At 38.4% G+C, this 24,983-nt stretch overlaps 2 protein-coding genes across 2 annotated transcripts in view; both read right to left on the reverse strand.

Annotated features, from left to right (window-relative positions):
* Positions 1-4,997: 4,997 nt before the first annotated feature.
* LOC103952548 (protein NRT1/ PTR FAMILY 5.10-like) lies at positions 4,998-11,620 on the reverse strand. The gene is made up of 4 exons (XM_048583236.1): positions 11,291-11,620; positions 10,988-11,205; positions 6,350-6,846; positions 4,998-5,970 (listed from the first exon to the last, which is right to left on the reverse strand). The coding sequence occupies exons 1-4, from the start codon at positions 11,433-11,435 to the stop codon at positions 5,157-5,159; spliced, it is 1,674 nt and encodes a 557-aa protein (XP_048439193.1). The 5' UTR covers positions 11,436-11,620; the 3' UTR covers positions 4,998-5,156.
* The window catches only part of LOC103952552 (protein NRT1/ PTR FAMILY 5.10), a 33,602-nt gene continuing 13,616 nt past the window's right edge, over positions 4,998-24,983 (reverse strand). The window contains exon 5 of the mRNA XM_009364157.3: positions 4,998-5,180. Within this exon, the coding sequence (XP_009362432.2) occupies positions 5,157-5,180 (24 nt within the window). The 3' untranslated portion in view covers positions 4,998-5,156. The remainder of the gene's footprint in view (positions 5,181-24,983) is intronic.

Below are 24,983 nucleotides of genomic sequence, written 5' to 3' on the forward strand. Positions count from 1 at the left end.
AAAAATCAATTATAGTTATGCAACCTGGTGAGGGTTCAATCCCCCGATTCCCCACCCTCACATTTAACTATTTAGCTTATTAACTCTATCATTTGTATATGATCTGATATCCTTGCAGATAACATGTTAGATTTTATTTATGCATTCCGAATTTGATATTCTCTAGTTTCCTAAATTCTGGAACTTAAACATCCATTTTATATAAATAAATTTTCTCCTCTCTGGCCTCTCTAAATTGAAGAACTGAAAATTAAAATTATCCCCTCTTCCTTCACTCCAAAGATTTTACTCCCTGTAGAAAATAATAAAGTGACAGGACTGTCAACGAGGATTCACACCCGGAACCTAAGGCCAAGGGTACACCGAAATATGTGTACACGTGTCGCATTATTAGTAGCTGTTGGTACAACAGACTGTCATTTGATCAACAACAATGCATTGCTTTTTTTTTTTTTTTTGGGTAGAATTTTCTTTGATTTTTAATTTTTTTTTTAAATTTATTTGAAAAAGGGATGGGGTATCACTTATCAGGTATGAAAGTAACCTTTGACAACATCGAGCCGGCCGCAACGGAACAGATAAACATTGTAACGCCTGCTGCCGCCAGTGGCAGTGCCAGGACGAGGAGGGGCCGTTTTTGTCTTTTAGGGACTCCGGTGGGACCCACGTCTATCGGTCTTGCTTCCAAAAGTAAGCCAAAGCTGTTGGCTAGCCTCTTCTTCGCTGTCTCTTTCTTTCCCATTTGAAATCTAAAATCTAAACTATCTGTTTTTTCTTTTGTCAACAAAATAACTTTAAATTTGTTTATTAAAGTAAGTCCAGCGGTACCCCAATTGCAATTGATGGGCTCCAGGAAGCCCGTTGGACGGGCCCTCGCAACAATTGCAGGGCCTTGAGCCCGTTTGCAATAGATGACGTTGGATCATTAGATTTCCAACGGTAAAAAAAAAAAAATTTGAAAAAGATGCTGCTGTGCCATGTGACGTATCTGATTTTAAAAAATTGAACATTTCAACAGCCAAGATTAATTCAACAGTTAAAAATCTAAAAATTTATACAAAAAAAATTTAATAACTCACAAAGTTCTTACTTGAAAAAATCTTACAAAGTTAGATTCGCATTTAAAAATCTTACAAAGTTCACATTTAAACAAACTTACAAAGTTCGAGAATTTTAACAAAAGTATTAGCGGATATTGCTAATGGATAATGACACATGGCGCGACAAAAGTGGTCGAAATCTCATTGAGAACCCAAGGAGATAATGACGTATGGAAGATAAAGCAAAAAACACATTAAAAAGATTTAAAAAAATGTATTTGTAATAATTGACATTGCCCTTGCTCCTCTTCTTACTAAACTGGTGGTCTTTCAAAAAGAAAAATACTATTTAGAGGAATGCTGATATACTCACCCCAATGCCTTATCTTCTTACCCACCTTATTTTCACCCACCATAAAAAGTTAAAAGAAACTCATACTATTTTCCCACCCACCGTTATTCCCAAGGTACTTTTACCCTCAACACCCTACTCATTGGCCTCGTATTCCAATCATTAATGGCTGCTTAAAGCCCAAATCCTATCATATCAATGCTTGATTTCCTTCTCCTGTAACATGTTCTCCATTCTATTTTCAATTCTTTGAATAATATTTCCAAATATGATGGAAGCGTTGGCTTTCATTGTTGCATTCATCAATATAAATAATTAGGTTGAGTTGCAAGAGTCGTACTAGGATACTGAGTTCCCAACTTCCCATCTATATCAAATACACAAGATTACAATTATCACATCCTTTGACATATTACAATATACTTCTAATCGACATGGAACTCTTGTTTAACAATTTTGAAACAAAACAGAAAGGAAAATGTCGAGCTCGTTAGTCACTTGATACAATCATACGCATACTCTGCATTTCCATTGCGATTTGCACGCTTTGCTTGTTCCTAGCTAGCGGGTTTAGCAGTGGTAGGCTGGAAGTGGCAGTGGCATCTCAATCCGTAATAATCGCCTTCCCTCCAAATGCCTCATACCCATCTTCTCTCTCCTCGCCATCCACCGACACAAAGTAACATAATCATGACCCTCACTTGTGTCACCTTTCCACGATCCAATCTGTCTCATAACCTTGATCACAATAGCATGCTTAATCGTGTTGTCCATTCTGGAGGTTGAAGCTTTGGAAAAAGACTGAGGCCTGGTTTGGTACTGAGGTGATTTTGAAAAAAAAAACTAGTATAAAAAAAAGTTGGGAACTGTTTTTGTGTTTGGTAAATATTCAGCTTCAGCTTTTTTTCACAGTTTTGGATGAAAAAAAACCAAAAACAAGAAGCTGCAAAACTTAGCTTTGAAAAATCGGATTTTTTTCACATCTGTTTTACATAAAAGTTTACCAAACACTATAATACTGTTTTTTTTTTTTTTTTCAAAAGCACTTTTACAACAAAATTTACCAAACACTCTGCTACTTTATTTTATAGCTGCTTATTCTCACAGCACAGCAGAAGCGGTTTTTTTTTTCAAAGCACAAGAATACCAAACTAGCCTTGAAAGGGCTCGGAGGAGACTATAAAACGGCGATGCGATGGGTGTGCTAAATCACTAGGATGAGGGACCGGCGCTTCCTTATTGGCTATCCTTATATGTCATTTTATGAGATGATAGATTAGTCATTAAAATTTTAATAAAAAGTGAGATGGAAAGATAAGACATTGAGGTGGGTGTAGTAGCACTCATTTAGAGTGAATAACAAGATAATTTTATTGCCCTTGCTTTCCTAAATTGAGTAGACTTGCTCTTAAGTTAAGCTACTTTTTTTGTATGGAGATAAATTTATACTCTGAGAAGCTAATAGCTAGAAAGACAATTTTCACAAAAGCAAAAAGTGGAAGCACAATTTTAATATGCAATCAAAGAAGTCTAGGGATTTAGACCAAGTGGCGAATAAATACACTACATAATATTAAATATGCATAAGAAATTAAAAACATATTACAGGATCATTATTAGGGGTGGAAAAAAAAATACCGAAAATTCCAAACCAAATAAAAAAAAAAAATCCGAAATCGAACCAAAAAAAAATCTCAAACCAAAAATCCCGAAAATTTCAATACCTAATCCTGAACCAATCCTAAAATTTTGGTACGGGAATCGGTCTCACATTTTCATTCATTCGGTAATCTTGAGCTGAATCGAAATAAAAAAAATATACATATTATTTAATTTTAAATATACATTTGGAATTGTAACAGTTGTTGGATTTGGTTGAGTCCAAATAAAACCCTCATTCAATCACTATTTCTCTCGATCTCACCTCACCCTACTCTCTCAACCTTACCGATTTCTCTCAATCTCTCTCTTCCTCCTTATTTGCCGTCTTCGAATCCGGCCACATCACACAAGTGACTCACCTCTCTTTCTCTCTTGACTGACCTCCCTGATCTCTCTCTCTCTCGACTTTTCATCCCTCTCTAAAAAACACGTTGCAGGAATGGCAGTAGCTCAGGTGATAACATTGTCGATGCTCACCAATAGTTTGGCTTCGCTTGAAGGACTCAAACCTTCAAGCCTTAAGTTCACTCAGTCTCAGACTCTCTTTGCCTCTCTGTCTCTACTTCTCAAATTCGAAACTTAGCAGCCACTTACCATTTCACAATCTGACTCTGACGAACTCTCTCCACTCCAGCCACCACCACACTTCACGACTTCATCCCTTACCACCGATTCTCTCTAGTCTCTGAGTGTGGGGTTTCAAATTAAGGTTAGGGTTTCGCATTTGGGCTTAGGGTTTCAAATTGGGGGCTCGAGTTAGGAGGTGGACGCGGGTCTATTTGATTATCTCTTCACTTTGTCTCTCTCTCTCAATCTCCGATTCACTGTCACGCTCTTTGATTTCAATTTGGGTTTTTAATGTAGGTTCAGATGATTTCAATTTCAATCTAAATGATTTGATTTTGATGCAAGTTCGATTTTGAGAAATCTCGAAATACCAAAATTCAGGAATCCTGAAGTTTCAGTTCAGGATCGGTTGTCAGATTCTTGTCCTGAAAATTTTCAGTTCGGTATCCCATACTGAACCAGCCCTAATCATTATGAATGTATGTAAAAGTGATTGCCAGTCATTTGCATATATCTCTCATGTCTTTGTAATGCTCGTCTGGTACATTTGTAAATGACTGTTATCATAATTTGTGATCCATTCCTTATTATTAGTATTTTTATATAAAATATATTTACATTGAGAAGTGGGTGGAATAAGCTAGTATCGAACTTGCTATTTTTGTGATTCAAATTTAAAATTTCTCACTTATTAATATAAAAAAATTATTAAACCGTAATATTAAGTAACGTGACCTATTTCTTATTGACCTAAAATTCCACTTAGGAATTAGAAGTACGTCACCCAAACATAACTTAAGTGCGAGTTATGTACCTCAAATGGGTGATGGCTATGGGCCGTTGACGCTGTCCATTGTACTCCTGATTGGGCTTCAGCCATTACGTCCATGCAGGGCTCTGCGGAAGAAGTTGTGGGTTTAATTGTCCCATCCTTCACACCTACTGGAAGCTAGTGGGTTTAACTCTTTCGTGCCAGTCACTTGGCACAAAAGTTTAATTGGATTGCATGTATACAGTTTAGGTCAATGTCCCTGTTTAAGCTTTTGGATATAAACTAATACAATCTTGTAATTAATATGTATTTGGTCCTCACAGATTGTCAAAATAAAGACCTTAGGAGAGCAAGACCGGTTCTGATGGTTCTACATATCCAAAGTACCGAACTAACCAATTTAAAATTATAACAGGTCTACACGGGTACAACCGTTGTATACAAGGGTGATATGAGAAGTCTACAAGAGCATTTGATCAATATGACAATCACAATTTAGTTTTTCAGCATTTTAACCAATTTCCCAAACGATCGATTATCCTCGTCATTGCCCATAAAAAGTATGATTAGTGTTAATATATCTTTAATGCGTGACACTAGGAACTATTTAGGAACTAGTATATACAAATACAAGAATTCAAAATTCGAACTCTTGGGATTTTTAAAAGAAGTAATGCATACTAGATTCCATCTAGTATATACAAATCCAAGCATTCAAACAACAAGATTATAAGCTGAATTTTCGTACCAAGTATGAAGGAACTTACAGATCATGGGATTTATAAATGTACGATTTTGCAAAGTAGAGGTAGATAACCAATTGTACCAAACTGATTCCACCAAGCAGCCAATAGAAGTAATCGAGATGTGCACGGTTAAGATTATTCGAAAACCAGCTACTTTCGCCTGGTAGACTGGTTATATCATCAATGACGGAAATAAGAAAGCTACTAATGAAGCTTCCCACGCCGAAGATGCTGAGATAGAGGGCAAGTCCAACACTCCTCAGTTCATTTGGCACCTGATCATAAAAGAACTCTTGCAGACCGACCATCGTGAAAATATCAGATATTCCTGTCAACAAGTACTGAGGAACCAACCACCAGATGCTCATTGGAACCGTGGCACTTGGTGTGTCAAGCAGACCATAATCTTTGGCAGTTTTGAGCCTTTTCATCTCAACTAGAGCTGCAATTACCATGGATATAATAGACATGAACATCCCTGTTCCAATTCTTTGCAGCATTGAAATTCCAGAAGGTATCCTGGTGAAAGATCTGGCAACTGGAACAAAAATGCGATCATAAATGGGAAGGCTGATGATAATGGCAATGCTGGACAAAGTCTGAAGTGAAGCGGCTGGTACATCAAAGCCAGGAACAATCGTTCTGTCCATGGTGGCACCTTGCTTGGTGAAGAAAGTAGAGCACTGTGCAAACACAAGTGCATATGCCAAGCATGTAGCCCATATTGGAAAAAGCCTAAGAACAGCCTTTGCTTCTTCAACGTCAACGATGGTACACACCTTTCTGTTTTCTTTCAGATCGTCTGGTGCAAGCAAAGCTTTATTGAGAAACCTGCCAGGAAATCATACATAGCACTTTCTTAGCTGAAATCACAGTCAAATTGTATGAGAAACTTTATTGTTCCAAACAGACTCAACAGTTCCATTCTACAGCAAAGTAATTATCGTATAACCGATGATACAATCAAAGGCAATAATTCCAACTCGTTAAGGTTAACTGAAATTAAAATTGATAGACTTAAGTGGCTATGCAAGAGATTTTAACAATATATGAATCGTCGTTCATGAATTGCTTTCGCAGGACAGGCTACTGAAAGAGTCATGAAGACAGTTTCTCCCTCCTTTTTAATCTAAAATAATATCAAACTTTCTCATTGCCAGTTTCTCCCCACTTTTTAAACTAAAAATATGAGGACAGTTAACTTTCTTACTTGAATTGTTCAGAACTCTCGTGAGGCAAGGTTCCGCGAGATTCCTCTTCAGAAGTTACTGCTGCAGGAGTAGTTCGCCAGTTCCTTAAAGCAGCAACAAACACCTTTCCAATTCTTACAAATGGGCTTCCTTCATCCCCTTTAATGCTATACCGATAAGTTCTAGTTCCGAGCAAGAAAAGTAATAGTGCAAAGACCATTGCAATACAAGGAATTCCGAAACCTAGACCCCAACTCAGGTTTTCCTGTATGTAGGTCAATACGATAAACGTCAATGAGGTACCTGCAATTAACCCAAAAAACCACCAATTGAAGAATGAGCTTTTGGCTTTGCACTCCTCTGGATCGGACACATCAAACTGATCAGCTCCAAATGCCTGAACGCAAGGCTTGTGTCCGCTTTGTGCAACAGCTACTAGATATAGGGAGAAGAAGAAGAATATTACTTGGATCTCAGAAGAAGAAAGCACGGCTGACAGGGTCAACAAGCCAAGTCCCTGTGTCAATTTAGGTCCAAAATTTATAGCATTCTGACATAGCAAGATGTAGAAAGAAAATAATCAAGCTTGCACCCCTAATTATATCTGAAGAATAACCAATCATTTCTTAGCAACTCCGTCCATCATAAGGAAAAGTAAAATATCAATCAATCTGATGGAATTTTCTTAATTTTATTTTTCTAAGTTCTATATGGTCTATTTAGAAATGACACCCCTGTAAGCCAGCTAGGCCAAAAAAAGTGCGAACCAGCTAAAACTCAAAACGCATTACTTAACCTCCTGAAAGTTGTCTTTCATTTGAATTGATGCACATGAACTTTTTTTTGGTTCATTTAGTTTTGTAATATGTTGGATTTTGATTAAGTCAAAATTTCATCATCATTTGTATCCATATATTTAACTAAATGAAGTTAGGCCATTGAGTCACAAACGGTGAATGACTCTGGCCTTCTAGTGACATTTTAAAAATAACACACACACATTTTAGTTTATATTTTGACTTATAAGGTAGCATAAAAGTGACATAAGTTAGCAACGGACGCTTTAAAAATAGGCTTATTTACACCAACGTCCCTTGAAACTCAACTTTAGTTTTACTTGGCCCCTTGTAACTCAAAACGTATCACTTAACCCTCTGAAAGTTGTCTTTGCTTCTCACTTTGTTGTTATCTTCATAAAAAATTCTGTTAAATCACGTGATGTGGCAAATTTGGGGCCCATTAATTAGCTGACATGTTGGCTATTTCATTGCCACATTTACAACTTTCATTAAAAGTAATTAAAATTTTAAATTTGAAAGAAAAAAAAAGAAACAAGTCAAACAATAAGAACAATTACCTAACAAGGTTTGCGAGCAAAGATCTTTTTTAGGGCTCGTGAACTATTACCCTCTTTGGAGAGACTTACGCCATCTTCAGTCAACAGAGTTACTCTACACTCGATGAGTTTGGAGGAAAAACTGGTGAATTAGGCAACCCCTCTACCTTGAATACATAAGTTGGGGTATTTGATGTGGTTGGGTTACAGCGGTGATGTTGCTAGCGATGGTTATGCAGAGCAAGGTAGGTGGTGATGGTGATGGAGTTACAAAATTGATATGAAATAAGCAAATTTGATGGTAGGAGTGGAGCATGTGGGTTTTGGTAGTGATAGCCTGATGGGGAGCAGGTGGTGAGAGTTTTCTCTCAGTTTTTAGTTTTTTTTTTTTTCCTTTCTAAATTGATTTTTAGTTTTTTTTATCAGCATTGATTTTTAGTGTTCAAAATATTACATTTTTATATGTGGCAATGACATCGCTAACACATTCAATTAATTGATCCTACATTTTACTACATTTTATACGTCACATGATGTAACGTAAGTTTTGACGGAGATAATAGATGATAATTGAGAAACTAAGGGTACGTGCCACCCTTATATTGATCGATGGCACATAAATGCATGTATCCTACATAAATGTGATACATGGATCATAGATAAAGGCCCCCTTCTTATCCTACATCATACACTTACTTCCTACATGGAGCAAGAAAACTAAAACTTGCGGCCTTGCAAGGATTTACTGCACCGCAGAGGCCCAGACATTCACCGGCCACTTCCCTCCCCGAAGCCAAGGCTACATCGCCTCCACCTCTCCTCCCATTTGAGCTTCATTTCCCTAATAAATGTCTAAAATGGGTACAAGTTGTATGAAAGATGGATTAGATGCGCGTGGGATGTGTACTACGAAGAATACAACAACGGCAAACAATGTGATTCCAACTCCAGTTCTGGATGGCCATCTCATACCATCATTCAATTCGCTTGGAAGTTGATTTTGTACATATCTATTTGTTGAAATTAATTAATGATTTTGTGAACACGAAAGTTCCTTGAAACAAGAAACAAGAATAACGTGTACAAAATAATATTTTGTGTTTAATGATTTTGGGGTTACGATCTCTCTCAAATTTGGTCCTCTGATTCTATCTTCGTAGGGTGTAGGTTTGTGGATGAGTTGTTGATCCAAAGGGTCGTCGGGGCTTGATCTAAGGATGAACAGTTGATGAACGGATGAACACTTTCTTCAAGGGCCGTCGGGGCTTGATCTTGAATAATGGTTGTGTGGATTTCTTCAAGAGCTTTTGGGCTTGATCTTGAAGGTTGATGGATGAGTGGATCTTCAAGGGCTTTTGGGCTTAATCTTGAAGAACGATTGGATGTGTGGATTTGTTGAGGTTGTTGATCCAAAGGGCCGTTGGGGCTTGAGCTTAGGATGAACGGATGAACACTTTCTTCAAGGGCCGTCGGGGCTTGATCTTGAGTTGGTGGAAGTTCTTCAAGGGTCGTTGGGGCTTGATCTTGGGATGAACGGATGAACACTTTCTTCAAGGGCCGTCGGGGCTTGATCTTGAGTTGGTGGAAGTTCTTCAAGGGCCGTTGGGGCTTGATCTTGAGGGAGGATTTGACGAAGAACGAAGAGTGCTTTCTTGATCCTTCGGGATTTTCTTGAGAGCTTTAGAACTCTAAGGCTTCAAGGTTTTGGTGTGTGGAGAAATGTATTTGTGAATTGGTTGATTGGTGTGTTGGTTTGTTGATGTTGTTGATCCAAAGGGCCGTTGGGGCTTGATCTTAGGATGAACGGATGATGAACGATGAACACTTTCTTCAAGGGGCCGTCGGGGCTTGATCTTGAATTGGTGGGAGTTCTTCAAGGGCCGTTGGGGCTTGATCTTGAAGGAGGATTTGACGAAGAACGAAGAGTGCTTTCTTGATCCTTCGGGATTTTCTTGAGAGCTTTAGAATTTTAAAGCTTCAAGGTTTTGGTGTGTTCTCTTCCAATTTGGGAGTAGAGAAATGTATTTGTGAATTCCTTGATGCTTGATACCTTGATGGAGAAACCTATTTATAGGCTTTGAGAATGAATCACCACCACAAAAATATTTTTTTCCTTTCTAAGCACCATTGCCTAATTTTCCCACTTAATGCAATATTGAAATTGAAGTGGTGTAACTTATGGCCTAATTTCCCACTTAATACCATTTTAAACTTGAAGTGGTGTAATTTATGGCCTAATTTCCCACTTAATACCATTTTAAACTTGAAGTGGTGTAACTTATGGCCTAATTTCCCACTTAACACCATTTTAAACTTGAAATGGTGTAACTTATGGCCTAATTTCCCACTTAATACCATTTTAAACTTGAAGTGGTGTAACTTATGGCCTAATTTCCCACTTAACACCATTTTAAACTTGAAATGTGTATGCTTTGTCATTGCCCAAATGAGAAAAACTTGCTTTGATCCGTAATGGATTGAAGTGTGCTTGCCTTGTCATTGCCCAACATGAGAAGAAAAACTTGTTTTGATCCTCAATGGATTGAAATGTACTTGCCTTGTCATTGCCCAAAATGAGAAGAAAAACTTGTTTAATCCTTCAAGGGTATTTCTTCCTATTTTGTTGAGTCACACGCCATGTGTACAATTTGTACAATACGTGGCGTATACCATGTATGCCTTGACACGTCAAAACTTTAATGCATTGGTGAACATTTGTTTTACTGAAATTTCGATGTCTACAGATTTGTTTGGTGCTAATGAACTCACCCTTTAATCAGAAGAGTTTATGTAACTTAAGAAATTACAAACCCTAATTGCTGAATGATCACTTTACGGAATTTTAAGAATAATGTACGTCGATATTTGATTTCGATTAGTTCAGCAATTGTCATTTGCAAAACCTAGCATTCATCCAATTTCCCAAAATATTTCCAAATAATGCGGATTAACCAACTAATCCATTCTATTCTATTAAGAGAACCCACATTGTCAACTTTTTGTCATTTTTTTTTTCAATTTTACCCTCACTTTAGATACACAATTCTTATATAAGGAGGGTAAAATAGTAATTTTGTATCTTTTGAGAAAATGACAATTATATCCTAATTTTTTTTGTTTTACCCTCACTTTTGATACACAATATTTATATAAAAAAGATAAAATAATAATTATATAATATTAAGAAAAATATGCCCTTATTAAGAGATTTCATCATCATTATCTTATAAAAAATGAAATTGTTCACTGTGTACTCATATACCAGTGTGGATAAAGACAACTTAGTCACGTGCGAAAATTGTAGAGAGAGAGAGGCACGTACCAAAATGTAGAGCAGGGAAGCAAAATAAATAGTGCGGTAGCGTCCAAGAAAAGAATCAGCGACAAAGGCTCCGAGTAAAGGGAGCAACGACGCCGTTCCGGACCATATGTTGACATTCTCAGCCGCTGTGACGGTGGACTGCCCCAAAGGCCCCGTAAGAAACGTGATAAGGTTGGAGCTGATTCCATAGTAGGCAAACCTCTCCGCCACCTCCACCCCTGAAAATATTCAAATCAAAACTTCACCACACTTATTTAATTAATATATGATTGATTGGTTCAGTGCGGTGAGTTGCGGGCTTACCGATTATGAACCGAGCGGAACGCCAGCCGCCTGATCTGTATCTGTGAACGGGGCGGCCTTTGTGGTCAACGGCACCCTCGACGCCGTCGTCTAGCAGTGGGGTTTGGGTGTCCCGGTCCGGGGATTGGCGGGGAGAAGTTGCCATTGAGTTTCACTGGAAATGTGGACTTGAATGAGCAACTAACATGATGTTATACGCAATAATGGTGGTGGGGATGTTTGTCGTTTCTATCTATCTGCCGTCATCGTTTTTGTTTGGTTGATTATAGAAAAACAAACGGACAAAAGAAATTTAAAATATTCAGAATAATACTCGTTCTTCTTTGGCACGAGCTCGTTCTCTGATTTGTTATTTGTAAATAACGCTTGAAGTATTTGTTGATTTGTCTCATGAATTTGTATGTCGTTGCTTTTTTTTTTGTTTAATTTTAATTTTAATTATTAGATTTATTAAACTTTTATAATTAATTAATTTCTCTTTCAACTTTAATTTTATATAGCCAGTTTATTTTTGGTGTGAGATTTTAAAAACTTTCATTCAATTTTTTATCCATCCAAGTTTTCATTCTTTTTGCCCTCACACAATTGTCATATGTTATTTCCATGATAAAGATGGATGAAAAATTGAATGAAATTTTTTAAAATCTAACGCCAGGGGGAAATTAGATGTTTATAAAAGTTTAGGGGGTAATCAGCTAAAATTAAAGTTAAAGGGAGAAATTGGTTAATTATAAAAGTTCAAAGAGGTAATCGGTTAAAATTAAAGTTTAGAGAGGAAATTGACTGCTTCATACAAGTTTAGGAGGCAAATAGACAAATATGCCTTAACTAGCAAATTATAAGGGGATGAAGAGGTGCGGCAAACATAGTATTAGGAAAGCTAAATTCTTTAGCCTTTAGGTATTACAATACAATAAAAAAAATATCTAAAAGATATGGTAGAATCCTTATAGGATTTACTAGGATTTACACAATCACATTCCTAACTAAATTAGGGCTGCAACACTCCCTCTTGAGTGTGTAAATACTCCAGTAAATGATGCATAAAGTCTTCAGTGATGAAGTAAGTTCAGCTGATGAAGTCGTCAATACGATGAGCAAATGCGATTCCTAAATCAATGGAGGATTGCATAAAAAGATAAAACTCACAAAACCTCGCTATGGTAAAACTAAGTATGGGAGAAAAAAAACCATTGTCTAAGGAGAAACATGAGAAGTTTTGCATTAAGTAAAAAATATACGTCTTCTGGACGCAAATAGAAAGCTCACAAGGGTATGATCAGCCCAAAATGGGTGTCTCCTAGTTAAGTAGCAAAAACCCAGCAAGAAAAATGTTCCTAATTATAGAGAAAAAAAGTAACTAAGATCAAGTGAGTATACTTCTAGATACTCCCCCTAAGTTTGATAAAACTTCCAAATGAGAACTACAAACATTACACATACCAATTCCTGGACAAAGCTTTTGGAAGGTAGACTTCGACAATGACGTTGTGAAGAGATCAGCAAGGTTGTCTGGGATCGGATTGCTTGACTTCAATCTCTTGATCCTGATGTTGCTGATGCCAAGCATGTAGCCCATATTGGAAAAAGCCTAAGAACAGCCTTTGCTTCTTCAACGTCAACGATGGTACACACCTTTCTGTTTTCTTTCAGATCGTCTGGTGCAAGCAAAGCTTTATTGAGAAACCTGCCAGGAAATCATACATAGCACTTTCTTAGCTGAAATCACAGTCAAGTCGTGTGAGAAACTTTATTGTTCCAAACAGACTCAACAGTTCCATTCCACAGCAAAGTAAATATCGTATAACCGATCATGCAATCAATGGCAATAATTCGGCCTCAACCACCTAAGTACACACTATACAGCACAGGTAATGATAATTTAACCGAAACCGTTAACATTTTGCGATAGATTCTAAAATCCTCTTAGTACAAAAAGAAAGAAAGGTGCTGCAAATACCACTCCTTTATACTCAAATTTATTCCAACTCGTTAAGGTTAACTGAAATTTAAATTGATAGACTTAAGTGGCTATGCAAGAGATTTTAACAATATACGAATACTAGTCGTTCATGAATTGCTTTCGCAGGACAGGTTACTGAAAGAGTCATGAAGACAGTTTCTCCCTCCTTTTTAATCTAAAATAATATCAAACTTTCTCATTGCCAGTTTCTCCCTCCTTTTTAAACTAAAAATATGAGGACAGTTAACTTTCTTACTTGAATTGTTCAGAACTCTCGTGAGGCAAGGCTCCGCGAGATTCCTCTTCAGAAGTTACTGCTGCAGGAGTAGTTCGCCAGTTCCTTAAAGCAGCAACAAACACCTTTCCAATTCTTACAAATGGGCTTTCTTCATCCCCTTTAATGCTATACCGATAAGTTCTAGTTCCGAGCAAGAAAAGTAATAGTGCAAAGACCATTGCAATACAAGGAATTCCGAAACCTAGACCCCAACTCAGGTTTTCCTGTATGTAGGTCAATACGATAAACGTCAATGAGGTACCTGCAATTAACCCAAAAAACCACCAATTGAAGAATGAGCTTTTGGCTTTGCACTCCTCTGGATCGGACACATCAAACTGATCAGCTCCAAATGCCTGAACGCAAGGCTTGTGTCCGCCTTGTGCAACAGCTACTAGATATAGGGAGAAGAAGAAGAATATTACTTGGATCTCAGAAGAAGAAAGCACGGCTGACAGGGTCAACAAGCCAAGTCCCTGTTTCAATTTAGGTCCAAAATTTATAGCATTCTGACATAGCAAGATGTAGAAAGAAAATAATCAAGCTTGCACCCCTAATTATATCTGAAGAATAACCAATCATTTCTTAGCAACTCCGTCCATCATAAGGAAAAGTAAAATATCAATCAATCTGATGGAATTTTCTTAATTTTATTTTTCTAAGTTCTATATGGTCTATTTAGAAATGACACCCCTGTAAGCCAGCCAGGCCAGAAAAAGTGCGAACCGGCTAAAACTCAAAACGCATTACTTAACCTCCTGAAAGTTGTCTTTCATTTGAATTAATGCACATGAACTTTTTTTTGGTTCATTTAGTTTTGTAATATGTTGGATTTTGATTAAGTCAAAATTTCATCATCATTTGTATCCATATATTTAACTAAATGAAGTTAGGCCATTGAGTCACAAACGGTGAATGACTCTGGCCTTCTAGTGACATTTTAAAAATAACACACACACATTTTAGTTTATATTTTGACTTATAAGGTAGCATAAAAGTGACATAAGTTAGCAACGGACGCTTTAAAAATAGGCTTATTTACACCAACGTCCCTTGAAACTCAACTTTAGTTTTACTTGGCCCCTTGTAACTCAAAACGTATCACTTAACCCTCTGAAAGTTGTCTTTGCTTCTCACTTTGTTGTTATCTTCATAAAAAATTCTGTTAAATCACGTGATGTGGCAAATTTGGGGCCCATTAATTAGCTGACATGTTGGCTATTTCATTGCCACATTTACAACTTTCATTAAAAGTAATTAAAATTTTAAATTTGAAAGAAAAAAAAAGAAACAAGTCAAACAATAAGAACAATTACCTAACAAGGTTTGCGAGCAAAGATCTTTTTTAGGGCTCGTGAACTATTACCCTCTTTGGAGAGACTTACGCCATCTTCAGTCAACAGAGTTACTCTACACTCGATGAGTTTGGAGGAAAAACTGGTGAATTAGGCAACCCCTCTACCTTGAATACATAAGTTGGGGTATTTGATGTGGTTGGGTTACAGCGGTGATGTTGCTAGCGATGGTTATGCAGAGCAAGGTAGGTGGTGATGGTGATGGAGTTACAAAATTGATATGAAATAAGCAAATTTGATGGTAGGAGTGGAGCATGTGGGTTTTGGTAGTGATAGCCTGATGGGGAGCAGGTGGTGAGAGTTTTCTCTCAGTTTTTAGTTTTTTTTTTTTTCCTTTCTAAATTGATTTTTAGTTTTTTTTATCAGCATTGATTTTTAGTGTTCAAAATATTACATTTTTATATGTGGCAATGACATCGCTAACACATTCAATTAATTGATCCTACATTTTACTACATTTTATACGTCACATGATGTAACGTAAGTTTTGACGGAGATAATAGATGATAATTGAGAAACTAAGGGTACGTGCCACCCTTATATTGATCGATGGCACATAAATGCATGTATCCTACATAAATGTGATACATGGATCATAGATAAAGGCCCCCTTCTTATCCTACATCATACACTTACTTCCTACATGGAGCAAGAAAACTAAAACTTGCGGCCTTGCAAGGATTTACTGCACCGCAGAGGCCCAGACATTCACCGGCCACTTCCCTCCCCGAAGCCAAGGCTACATCGCCTCCACCTCTCCTCCCATTTGAGCTTCATTTCCCTAATAAATGTCTAAAATGGGTACAAGTTGTATGAAAGATGGATTAGATGCGCGTGGGATGTGTACTACGAAGAATACAACAACGGCAAACAATGTGATTCCAACTCCAGTTCTGGATGGCCATCTCATACCATCATTCAATTCGCTTGGAAGTTGATTTTGTACATATCTATTTGTTGAAATTAATTAATGATTTGTTTGGTGCTAATGAACTCACCTTTTAATCAGAAGAGTTTACGTAACTTACGAAATTACAAACCCTAATTGCTGAATGATCACTTTACGGAATTTTAAGAATAATGTATGTCGATATTTGATTTCGATTAGTTCAGCAATTGTCATTTGCAAAACCTAGCATTCATCCAATTTCCCAAAATATTTCCAAATAATGCGGATTAACCAACTAATCCATTCTATTCTATTAAGAGAACCCACATTGTCAACTTTTTGTCATTTTTTTTTTCAATTTTACCCTCACTTTTGATACACAATTCTTACATAAGGAGGGTAAAATAGTAATTTTGTATCTTTTGAGAAAATGACAATCATATCCTAATTTTTTTTATTTTACCCTCACTTTTGATACACAATATTTACATAAAAAAGGTAAAATAGTAATTATATAATATTAAGAAAAATATGCCCTTCTTAAGAGATTTCATCACCATTATCTTATAAAAAATGAAATTGTTCACTGTGTACTCATATACCGGTGTGGATAAAGACAACTTAGTCACGTGCCAAAATTGTAGAGAGAGAGAGAGAGGCACGTACCAAAATGTAGAGCAGGGAAGCAAAATAAATAGTGCGGTAGCGTCCAAGAAAAGAATCAGCGACAAAGGCTCCGAGTAAAGGGAGCAACGACGCCGTTCCGGACCATATGTTGACATTCTCAGCCGCTGTGACGGTGGACTGCCCCAAAGGCCCCGTCAGAAACGTGATAAGGTTGGAGCTGATTCCATAGTAGGCAAACCTCTCCGCCACCTCCACCCCTGAAAATATTCAAATCAAAACTTCACCACACTTATTTAATTAATATATGATTGATTGGTTCAGTGCGGTGAGTTGCGGGCTTACCGATTATGAACCGAGCGGAACGCCAGCAAATTATAAGGGGATGAAGAGGTGCGGCAAACAGAGTATTAGGAAAGCTAAATTCTTTAGCCTTTAGGTATTACAATACAATAAAAAAAACTATCTAAAAGATATGGTAGAATCCTTATAGGATTTACTAGGATTTACACAATCACATTCCTAACTAAATTAGGGCTGCAACACTCCCTCTTGAGTGTGTAAATACTCAAGTAAATGATGCATAAAGTCTTCAGTGATGAAGTAAGTTCAGCTGATGAAGTCGTCAGTACGATGAGCAAATGCGATTCCTAAATCAATGGAGGATTGCATAAAAAGATAAAACTCACAAAACCTCACTATGGTAAAACTAAGTATGGGAGAAAAAAAACCATTGTCTAAGGAGAAACATGAGAAGTTTTGCATTAAGTAAAAAATATACGTCTTCTGGACGCAAATAGAAAGCTCACAAGGGTATAATCAGCCCAAAATGGGTGCCTCCTAGTTAAGTAGCAAAAACCTAGCAAGAAAAATGTTCCTAATTATAGAGAAAAAAGTAACTAAGATCAAGTGAGTATACTTCTAGATACTCCCCCTAAGTTTGATAAAACTTCCAAATAAGAACTACAAACATTACACATACCAATTCCTGGACAAAGCTTTTGGAAGGTAGACTTCGACAATGACGTCGTGAAGAGATCAGCAAGGTTGTCTGGGATCGGATTGCTTGACTTCAATCTCTTGATCCTGATGCTGCTGATGCGATGTAGACGCAATATTGCTTGGCATTGACTTCATTAATGTATCATCTCTTGGTACGGTTGATACATACGACGTAATCTTCATAGGTCGTCGTTGAGACTCAACGATGAATGAAAACATAGGTACTCTGAATATGCTTAACAAGAGCTCTCATCCATGACTCACATGTGGCATAGTGAGGGTGAGTCTTAGACGATTTAAAGCTTTATTTTTTTGTGATAAATACAACCATTTGAAGCTCAATTTTAGTAAGAAAATAAGTATAAAACTTGACATAAGACTTCAGATTGCCACATCAGCCATCAATTTTAATTTGACTATTAAAATTTAACAATTCATTTGGAGATGATCTTATCTACCTCAAATAGTTGATGGATTTGGGCTGTCGACGCTTTCCTTTGTACTCTTGATTGGGCTTCAACCATTAAGTCCATGTTCTCTAAGAAAGATATTGTGGGTTTACCTTAAATAGCTGATGGATTTGGGCTATTGACGCTTTCCTTTGTACTCTTGATTAGGCTTCAACCCTTAAGTCCATGTTCTCTAAGAAAGATATTGTGGGTTTAGCTGTCCAAGCCTTCGCACCCATTAGAGGTTGGTGGGCTTAACTTTCTTGTGCCTAGTGACTAGTCATTCGACATAGGAGAGTGGAGGGTTTGCTTCGATTAATAGGATAAAATTAGCGATTCACTCAATGCGAGTGGGTTGACTTAGCAGTATATATATAAAGGATATTGCACACTCATTTGTATCTACACATCCCTTTATTAATTTTTTACCATTAATCTTCTTCACATTCGATCTGACAACCAAAAATTGAGAAGGCCACTACCCTATGTAAAACTCCATCCAAGAATTGCATGTATACAATCAAGGTCAATGTGCTTCGTATAAGAGAAATTGATTGTTCTAATGGTTCTACAAGTCCAAGTACTGAACTGACCAAATTAAAAAATTGATGGGGTCTATATGGTACGCCAGTAATATGAGACGTTTACAAGGACATCTGATCAGTATGGGGATGGGCAAAATACCTGTGGTTATGGGTAACTGCGGTTACCCGTCCATTTAAACTTCACAGTTACGGTTATAGGTAACCATTTAGATAAATAAACGGTTATGGGTATAACCGTTCACTTGTGAAATTTAAATGGATGGTTATAGGTATTAATCGCGGTTATAAACGGGTAACTGTTTACCCATTCATTATATATATATATATAATTTGGTGAGGAAGGGGAAATGGGGAAGGCGTTCGTGTGGGGAACATTTTTCCTACCTGGTTTAAACTTTGGTGTACATAACTCTCTACCTACTGTGTTGCCGTGTGTCCCATAAGATACCTAAAGTTTTTTTTCTTTTTGAAAGAAATATGATATTGCATAAATGAGAAGGCATTGTACAGACATGAGGATAGGGTGCTAATAGTGGGCCTCGATAAAAACCTTGCCGGGGCTTTCAACCTGGTTCAAGGGAAAAATAGCGTCTCGCAACTTTAACTAGTAATAATATCCTCAAAAAGTAAATCAGAAATTACATCAGGTGATTTTTCGAACCATGAAACAGGACTAGCTAAAGTTAAACCCAATCTTGCGAGCTGATGTGCAACGTTGTTCGTCTCACGTCAACCAAACACAACCTTCCAATGCTGAAAGGACTGTAGCATTTGCCTGGCATCCATGACAACATTACCAAACATACCATGGCCAAGGGTTGTCGTGTCACTCTGCAAAGCATTGACAACCATTAGTGCATCCCCCTGCAATTCAAGTTGCATCACGCCCAGAGTGCATGCAAAGAAGACTGCTGCTCGAGCAACCATAATCTCAGCCAAAACTACTGAGCTAATCCTACTAAAATGCAAAGCTGTAGCTGCAACAAAATCCATCTTCTCATCGCGCACCACGACCTTAACACCCCCTCGTTCACCTATCTCATCCCATGCGCCGTCAAAATTACATTTGACCCAACCCACACCAGGTTTCTCCCATTTTTGAGGGGTTGTCCACCTGCTACCCTGTGATGAGGCATGCCATTTCCTATATTCCTACAGCCACGCTTGAGACTTAACAAACCATTTTCACCTGAGTCAAAGCCCTACCATTCCATAAAAAAGAATACGTTCTTTCCAGATACTCCAGATCAAAATCAAAAGCAGTTCAAAGCTTTGTCATGCAAGTAACCTCGCCATCTCCACCAACCACATATGGAAACCCCAATGGATTTGTCCGTCAGTCTTTAAACACAAGGGGCTAGTAAACCATAATGACGCTGATCTCGGGCAATTTAGAAACGCATGTTCCACATTTTCTGGTTCACCAAAACAGAACGGGTAAGCAGCATTTGTGATCACTTTACGTCGCATCAAATTTTCTCGTGTTAGTAAAGCATTTAAACAACACTGCCAGACACATATCTTCACCTTTTCAAGTACACCCTCTCTCCACAAAGCTTTCCACATATGTTTCAAATCCCTATGCATTGCAGAACTCGTAGACTCATCCCCCTCAACACTTCATCCTGACCGGGTTACCAAATATGCACTTTTTGTTGAGAATAAACCATCATTCCCTGCCACCCAAATCAATCGATCTGGTGGTTTGAAATAGCTCAAGGGGATGCCCTGAATCAGTTTTGCCTTATCTTCGTAGAATATACTATTAATTAACTCCCCATTCCATTGGAGACTACTGTTATCCACTGCAGTATCGTGCTATACTCCAGTAGGAATAAGACTTAAGACTTTAAAGAAACCCTCTCTAGGCAGCCAACTATCCCCCCAGATTTTAATTTTCGTACCATCCCCAACTCTCTATCTAGCACCTTGCCGAAGTACCACGCATGTTTCCGCAACACCTCTCTAACGAAACGATGCATTTGATCTTACCGAAGCTTGTAATAAGTTCGTCGTCGGAAAGTACTTTGCTTTGAAAATACGGGCAGCAAGGGACTCAGGGTGCTGGATTAAACGCCATCCTTGCTTAGCAAGTAAAGCAAGGTTAAAAGTGTATAGATCCTTAAACCCCAACCCGCCTTCACTTTTCGGTTTACACATTTTACTCCACTTTATCCAATGGATTTAACATTCACCCAATTCACGCCCCCACCAAAACTGAGCTACCATTTGACTTAGCTCTTCGCATACCATTTTAGGGAGTAAAAAAGTTTGCATGGTGTACAGCGGCTCAACTTGTGCCATTGTTTTTATCAGAATTTCCTTCCCCACGCTACTCAACAGACTTCCTCTCCATCCATTAAGCTTCTTCCACAATCTATCCTCAAAACTCGTTTTCTTGGCCTTACCTACATAGACCGATAAGCCGAGATAACAGTTGTGGTACTCAACCTGTGACACACCCAAACAGTCTACAAGTAACTGGCCATCATACTTGTTAAGGTTTCCATTAAATGACACACAACTCTTCTGATAATTAACTGCTTGTCCCGAAGCATTCTCCTAAACTTCTAATAAGTGCTTGACCTCTAAACATTCTTGCAAGGAACTTCTCACAAAGATGAAGCTGTCATTGGCAAATAATAAATGGTGAACAATGGGGGCTTCCTTACTTATCACCACCCCTTTTAATCGGCCTTGTCTTTCCCACGCATCAAATAAGGCTGACAAACCTTCAACACACAGAACAAATAAAAAAGGTGATAATGGATCCCTTGTCTTATACCTCTTTTTGGATGCACATATCCCACTGGCTCGCCATTAAGTTTAAAAGAATATGTGATAGTAGTGACTCATATCATAATGAGAGATATCCAATCCTCGGTGAATCCAATTTCCTCATCATCTGTTCCAAGAAACTCCACTCAATACGATCATAGGCTTTACTGATATCAAGCTTTAATGCCATCACCCCATTCCAAACACTTTTTTTCTTATGCATGTGATGCGCAATCTCTGACACCACGAGACAATTATCTGATATTAATCTTCCAGGTACAAACACACTCCAAGCAGGTGAGATAACATCCGGTAATATGCTCTTCAATCTATTAGTTAAGACTTTGGAACAAATTTTGTGTATAACATTACACAGACTAATCGGATGGAGTTGGGTCATCAACATGGGATCCTTGTTCTTCAGAATAAGAGTGACATGAGTATAATTAATCTTTCGCAATATACCACCCGAAGAGACTGAACTCTATCACATACATCCTGCCCCATAATCTCCCAGTGATTCTGATAAAATCTAGGTGACATACCGTCCGGCCCCGATGCCTTCGTAGGGTGCATTTGAAAAAGTGCATACTTTATCTCTTCATTTGTAAAAGGCAACAATAATTCAGAATTCATGGCTGCCGTGACTTTGGGTGTTACATGTTCAAGTACCATTGACGCGTCTTGCTGTCCCTGCGAGTCAAATAGCTTCAAAAAATATTGAACAATAACATTTTCCATACCTTGTTTATCCTCATGCTAGACACCACTATCATCAAACAACCCGCATAAACCATTCTTTCTCTGCCTTCTATTAGCTTTCTAGTGAAAAATCTTGTATTTTGATCCCTTAACCTCATTCACTTCTCCCCGGAACTTTGTCGCCAATATGCTTCCTCTTGGGCCGTAACGAGTGCAAACGATTATAAAGATCCTGTCTTTGAGCAATGGTAGTCTCAGTAAAAGGTTGACCAAATAAAGAATTTAGTTTATCTTCCGTCTCTGCAATTGCCCCTACATTTGTTCTTTTTGTGCGTTTTACCCACTTTAACAACTGACACCTTGTGGCTTTAATTTTTTCTGTCACCTGGAACATGGGAGTCTTGACGTTTTGGTTTCAATTTGTTGTGGTTTTTCATATTAAACTGCTGCAAAGGCAGCATGATATATACAACATTTTTACAGACACGCATGCACACAGACGCATGCAATAAAGGTTATGCTTGCTGTCAAGATGCAGCAACTAGATAAAAATAATCAGCAACCCATCAGCAACCCACGTGATGTCTAGCTGTCAAGACGTGCAATATTCCCTTCTGCAATATTCCCTTCTGCAATGTTCCCTTCCATACTGAACTGTCCCTCTGTACTGTCCCTTCCATACTGTACTGTCCAATACTCCCCCTCAAGCTGGATCAAGGGGGTTGATTGATCCAAGCTTGAACAATAACCGTTGAAACTGTGTAAAATCGAGAGCTTTCGTGAAGAGGTCCGCAAGTTGATCATGACTTCTAGTGTACACAGTTTCGATGACTTTGGATTGAACTTGAGTGCGGATGAAGTGGCAGTCAACTTCAATGTGTTTAGTGCGTTCATGGAAGACAGGATTGGATGCAATATGCATTGCAGCCTGGTTGTCACAGAATAAGGACATGGGTTCCTTGCTGGTGAAGCCAAGATCAAGAAGTAGACTTTTCAACCAGATGAGTTCAGAAGCTGTTGCTGCCATGGCCCGATATTCAGCTTCAGCACTGGACCGTGCAACCACTGTTTGTTTTTTACTTTTCCAGGTGACAAGGTTTCCACCTACAAAGGTACAAAAACCAGTGGTGGATTTTCGATCAAGGGAATTACCAGCCCAGTCAGCATCGGTATAGGCCAGAATGTTATTAGACTCATTTTTCTGCATGAGTATGCCTCTGCCGATCGAACCCTTGAGATATCGGAGTATTCTCTTGACAATTTCCCAATGAACCAATGTAGGAGAATGCATAAACTGACTGATAAGGCTAACGGAGTAAGCAATATCAGGCCTTGTGATAGTGAGATAAATGAGTTTCCCAACCATGCGTTGATACACATTAGGATTTGATAGGGGTTTACCTGGAGCATCCAATTGAAGTTTGCTAGCAAGTGGGGTGCGAGCAGGTTTGCAGTTGACCATATGTGCTTCTTTAAGAAGGTCAAGAACATACCTCCTTTGATTCAAGAATAAACCCTTGGAAGAGGTAGCCATCTCAATTCCCAGAAAATATTTCAAGGTTCCCAAGTCTTTAATGGCAAACTGTTGGTGAAGCGACCTTTTAAGAGCCTCGAGTTCATCCATGTTGTCCCCCGTGATGATAAGGTCGTCAACATATATAAGAACTATGAGCTTCCCTTGGACACCACTTCGAACAAAGAGAGAGGAGTCAGCATGACTCCTTTTGAACCCTGCCACTTCAAGAACGGAGCTCAGTTTGGCGTACCAAGCTCGAGGCGACTGTTTAAGTCCATATATAGCTTTATGAAGCTTGCAGACTTTGGTAGGTTCTTGTTCTTGAGGGTGTCCTGGAGGTAGCTTCATGTACACCTCTTCTTGAAGCTCACCGTGAAGAAATGCGTTTTTAACATCCATTTGAAACAAGGGCCAGTCGTGGTTGACTGCTACTGATAACAACACCCTTACTGTGTTCATTTTGGCGACGGGAGCAAAAGTCTCCTTGTAATCAATGCCGTAGGTTTGAGTGAACCCACGTGCAACCAATCGTGCCTTGTGTCTTTCAATGGTACCATTGGAATTGAATTTGGTCTTGTAAATCCATCTACTCCCTACGGCTTTCTTCCCTTTGGGAAGGTCTACCACACTCCAGGTTTGATTTTCATTCAGTGCTTTGAGCTCATTATGCATTGCTTCTCTCCATACGGGCATACATACTGCTTCTTGAAAGTTTTTAGGCTCAACATTATTTGTCACCTGACTTAGGAAGGATGCATGAGATGCTGACAGTTTGTGATAAGTAAGAGCTTCAGAAATGGGATGCCTTGCACTGTAAGTGATGTACTCTTGTAGCCGTAGAGGAGGATTGCGATCGCGGGTTGGGTTCCTTTTTGGTGCTGCTACAATGGGTTGTGTGGCAACAACTGGTGCTGGGGCACGAGGTATATCTTCACTGACCATCTCATCAACTGGGGAATCACTTATAGGGTGGTATGGAGGGGTGTCTGTATGGATTTCAGCAAGAGTTGGTAGTGGAAAAATATCCATTAGACTCTCCCCCTGAGAACTATCCGGGGAGTGATTGTTGAAGAAAGGCACAAGTTCATCAAACCGTACATCCCTAGAGACAACCAGCTTCCCAGTGTGTGGGTTATAACATTTGTATCCCTTTTGAGAACTCGAGTACCCCATAAACACACACTTGATAGCTCGAGGTTCGAGTTTATCACGATGATTTGCTTGAACGTGAACATAACAAGTGCATCCAAAAATCCTGAAATGAGTTAAATCAGCAGTTCTTCCCTTCATAACTTCAAAAGGTGATTTGGAATTCAGGACACGAGTGGGAAGTCTGTTAATGATATAGGCTGCAGTGAGGAGTGCTTGGGACCAGAATCTCTTGGGAACTTGCATCTGAAACATAAGAGACCTAGTTTTCTCCAATAAATCCCTATTCTTGCGTTCGGCAACACCATTTTGTTGTGGTGTACCCACACAACTAGTTTGATGCAAGATACCATGACTGCTCAAGTAGTTTGACAGATTATTGGAGGTGTACTCGGTGCCATTATCTGACCGTAAGGTATATATTTTTGAGGAGAATTGGTTGGT

Source organism: the organism of the source record quoted next, unplaced genomic scaffold (assembly GCF_019419815.1).
Source record: "Pyrus x bretschneideri cultivar Hongxiangsu unplaced genomic scaffold, Pyrus_bretschneideri_v1 Contig2, whole genome shotgun sequence".
Lineage (NCBI taxonomy): Eukaryota > Viridiplantae > Streptophyta > Magnoliopsida > Rosales > Rosaceae > Pyrus > Pyrus x bretschneideri.

Bases quoted from the DNA above. Each gene is read 5' to 3' on its own strand.
- LOC103952548 (XM_048583236.1), bottom strand. From the start codon at position 11,435: ATGGCAACTTCTCCCCGCCAATCCCCGGACCGGGACACCCAAACCCCA. The intron at 6,847-10,987 runs GTACGTGCCTCT...AAATTGACACAG, and splicing joins CTTCCCTGCTCTACATTTTG to GGACTTGGCTTGTTGACCCT. The intron at 5,971-6,349 runs GTAAGAAAGTTA...ATTTCCTGGCAG, and splicing joins GAGAGTTCTGAACAATTCAA to GTTTCTCAATAAAGCTTTGC.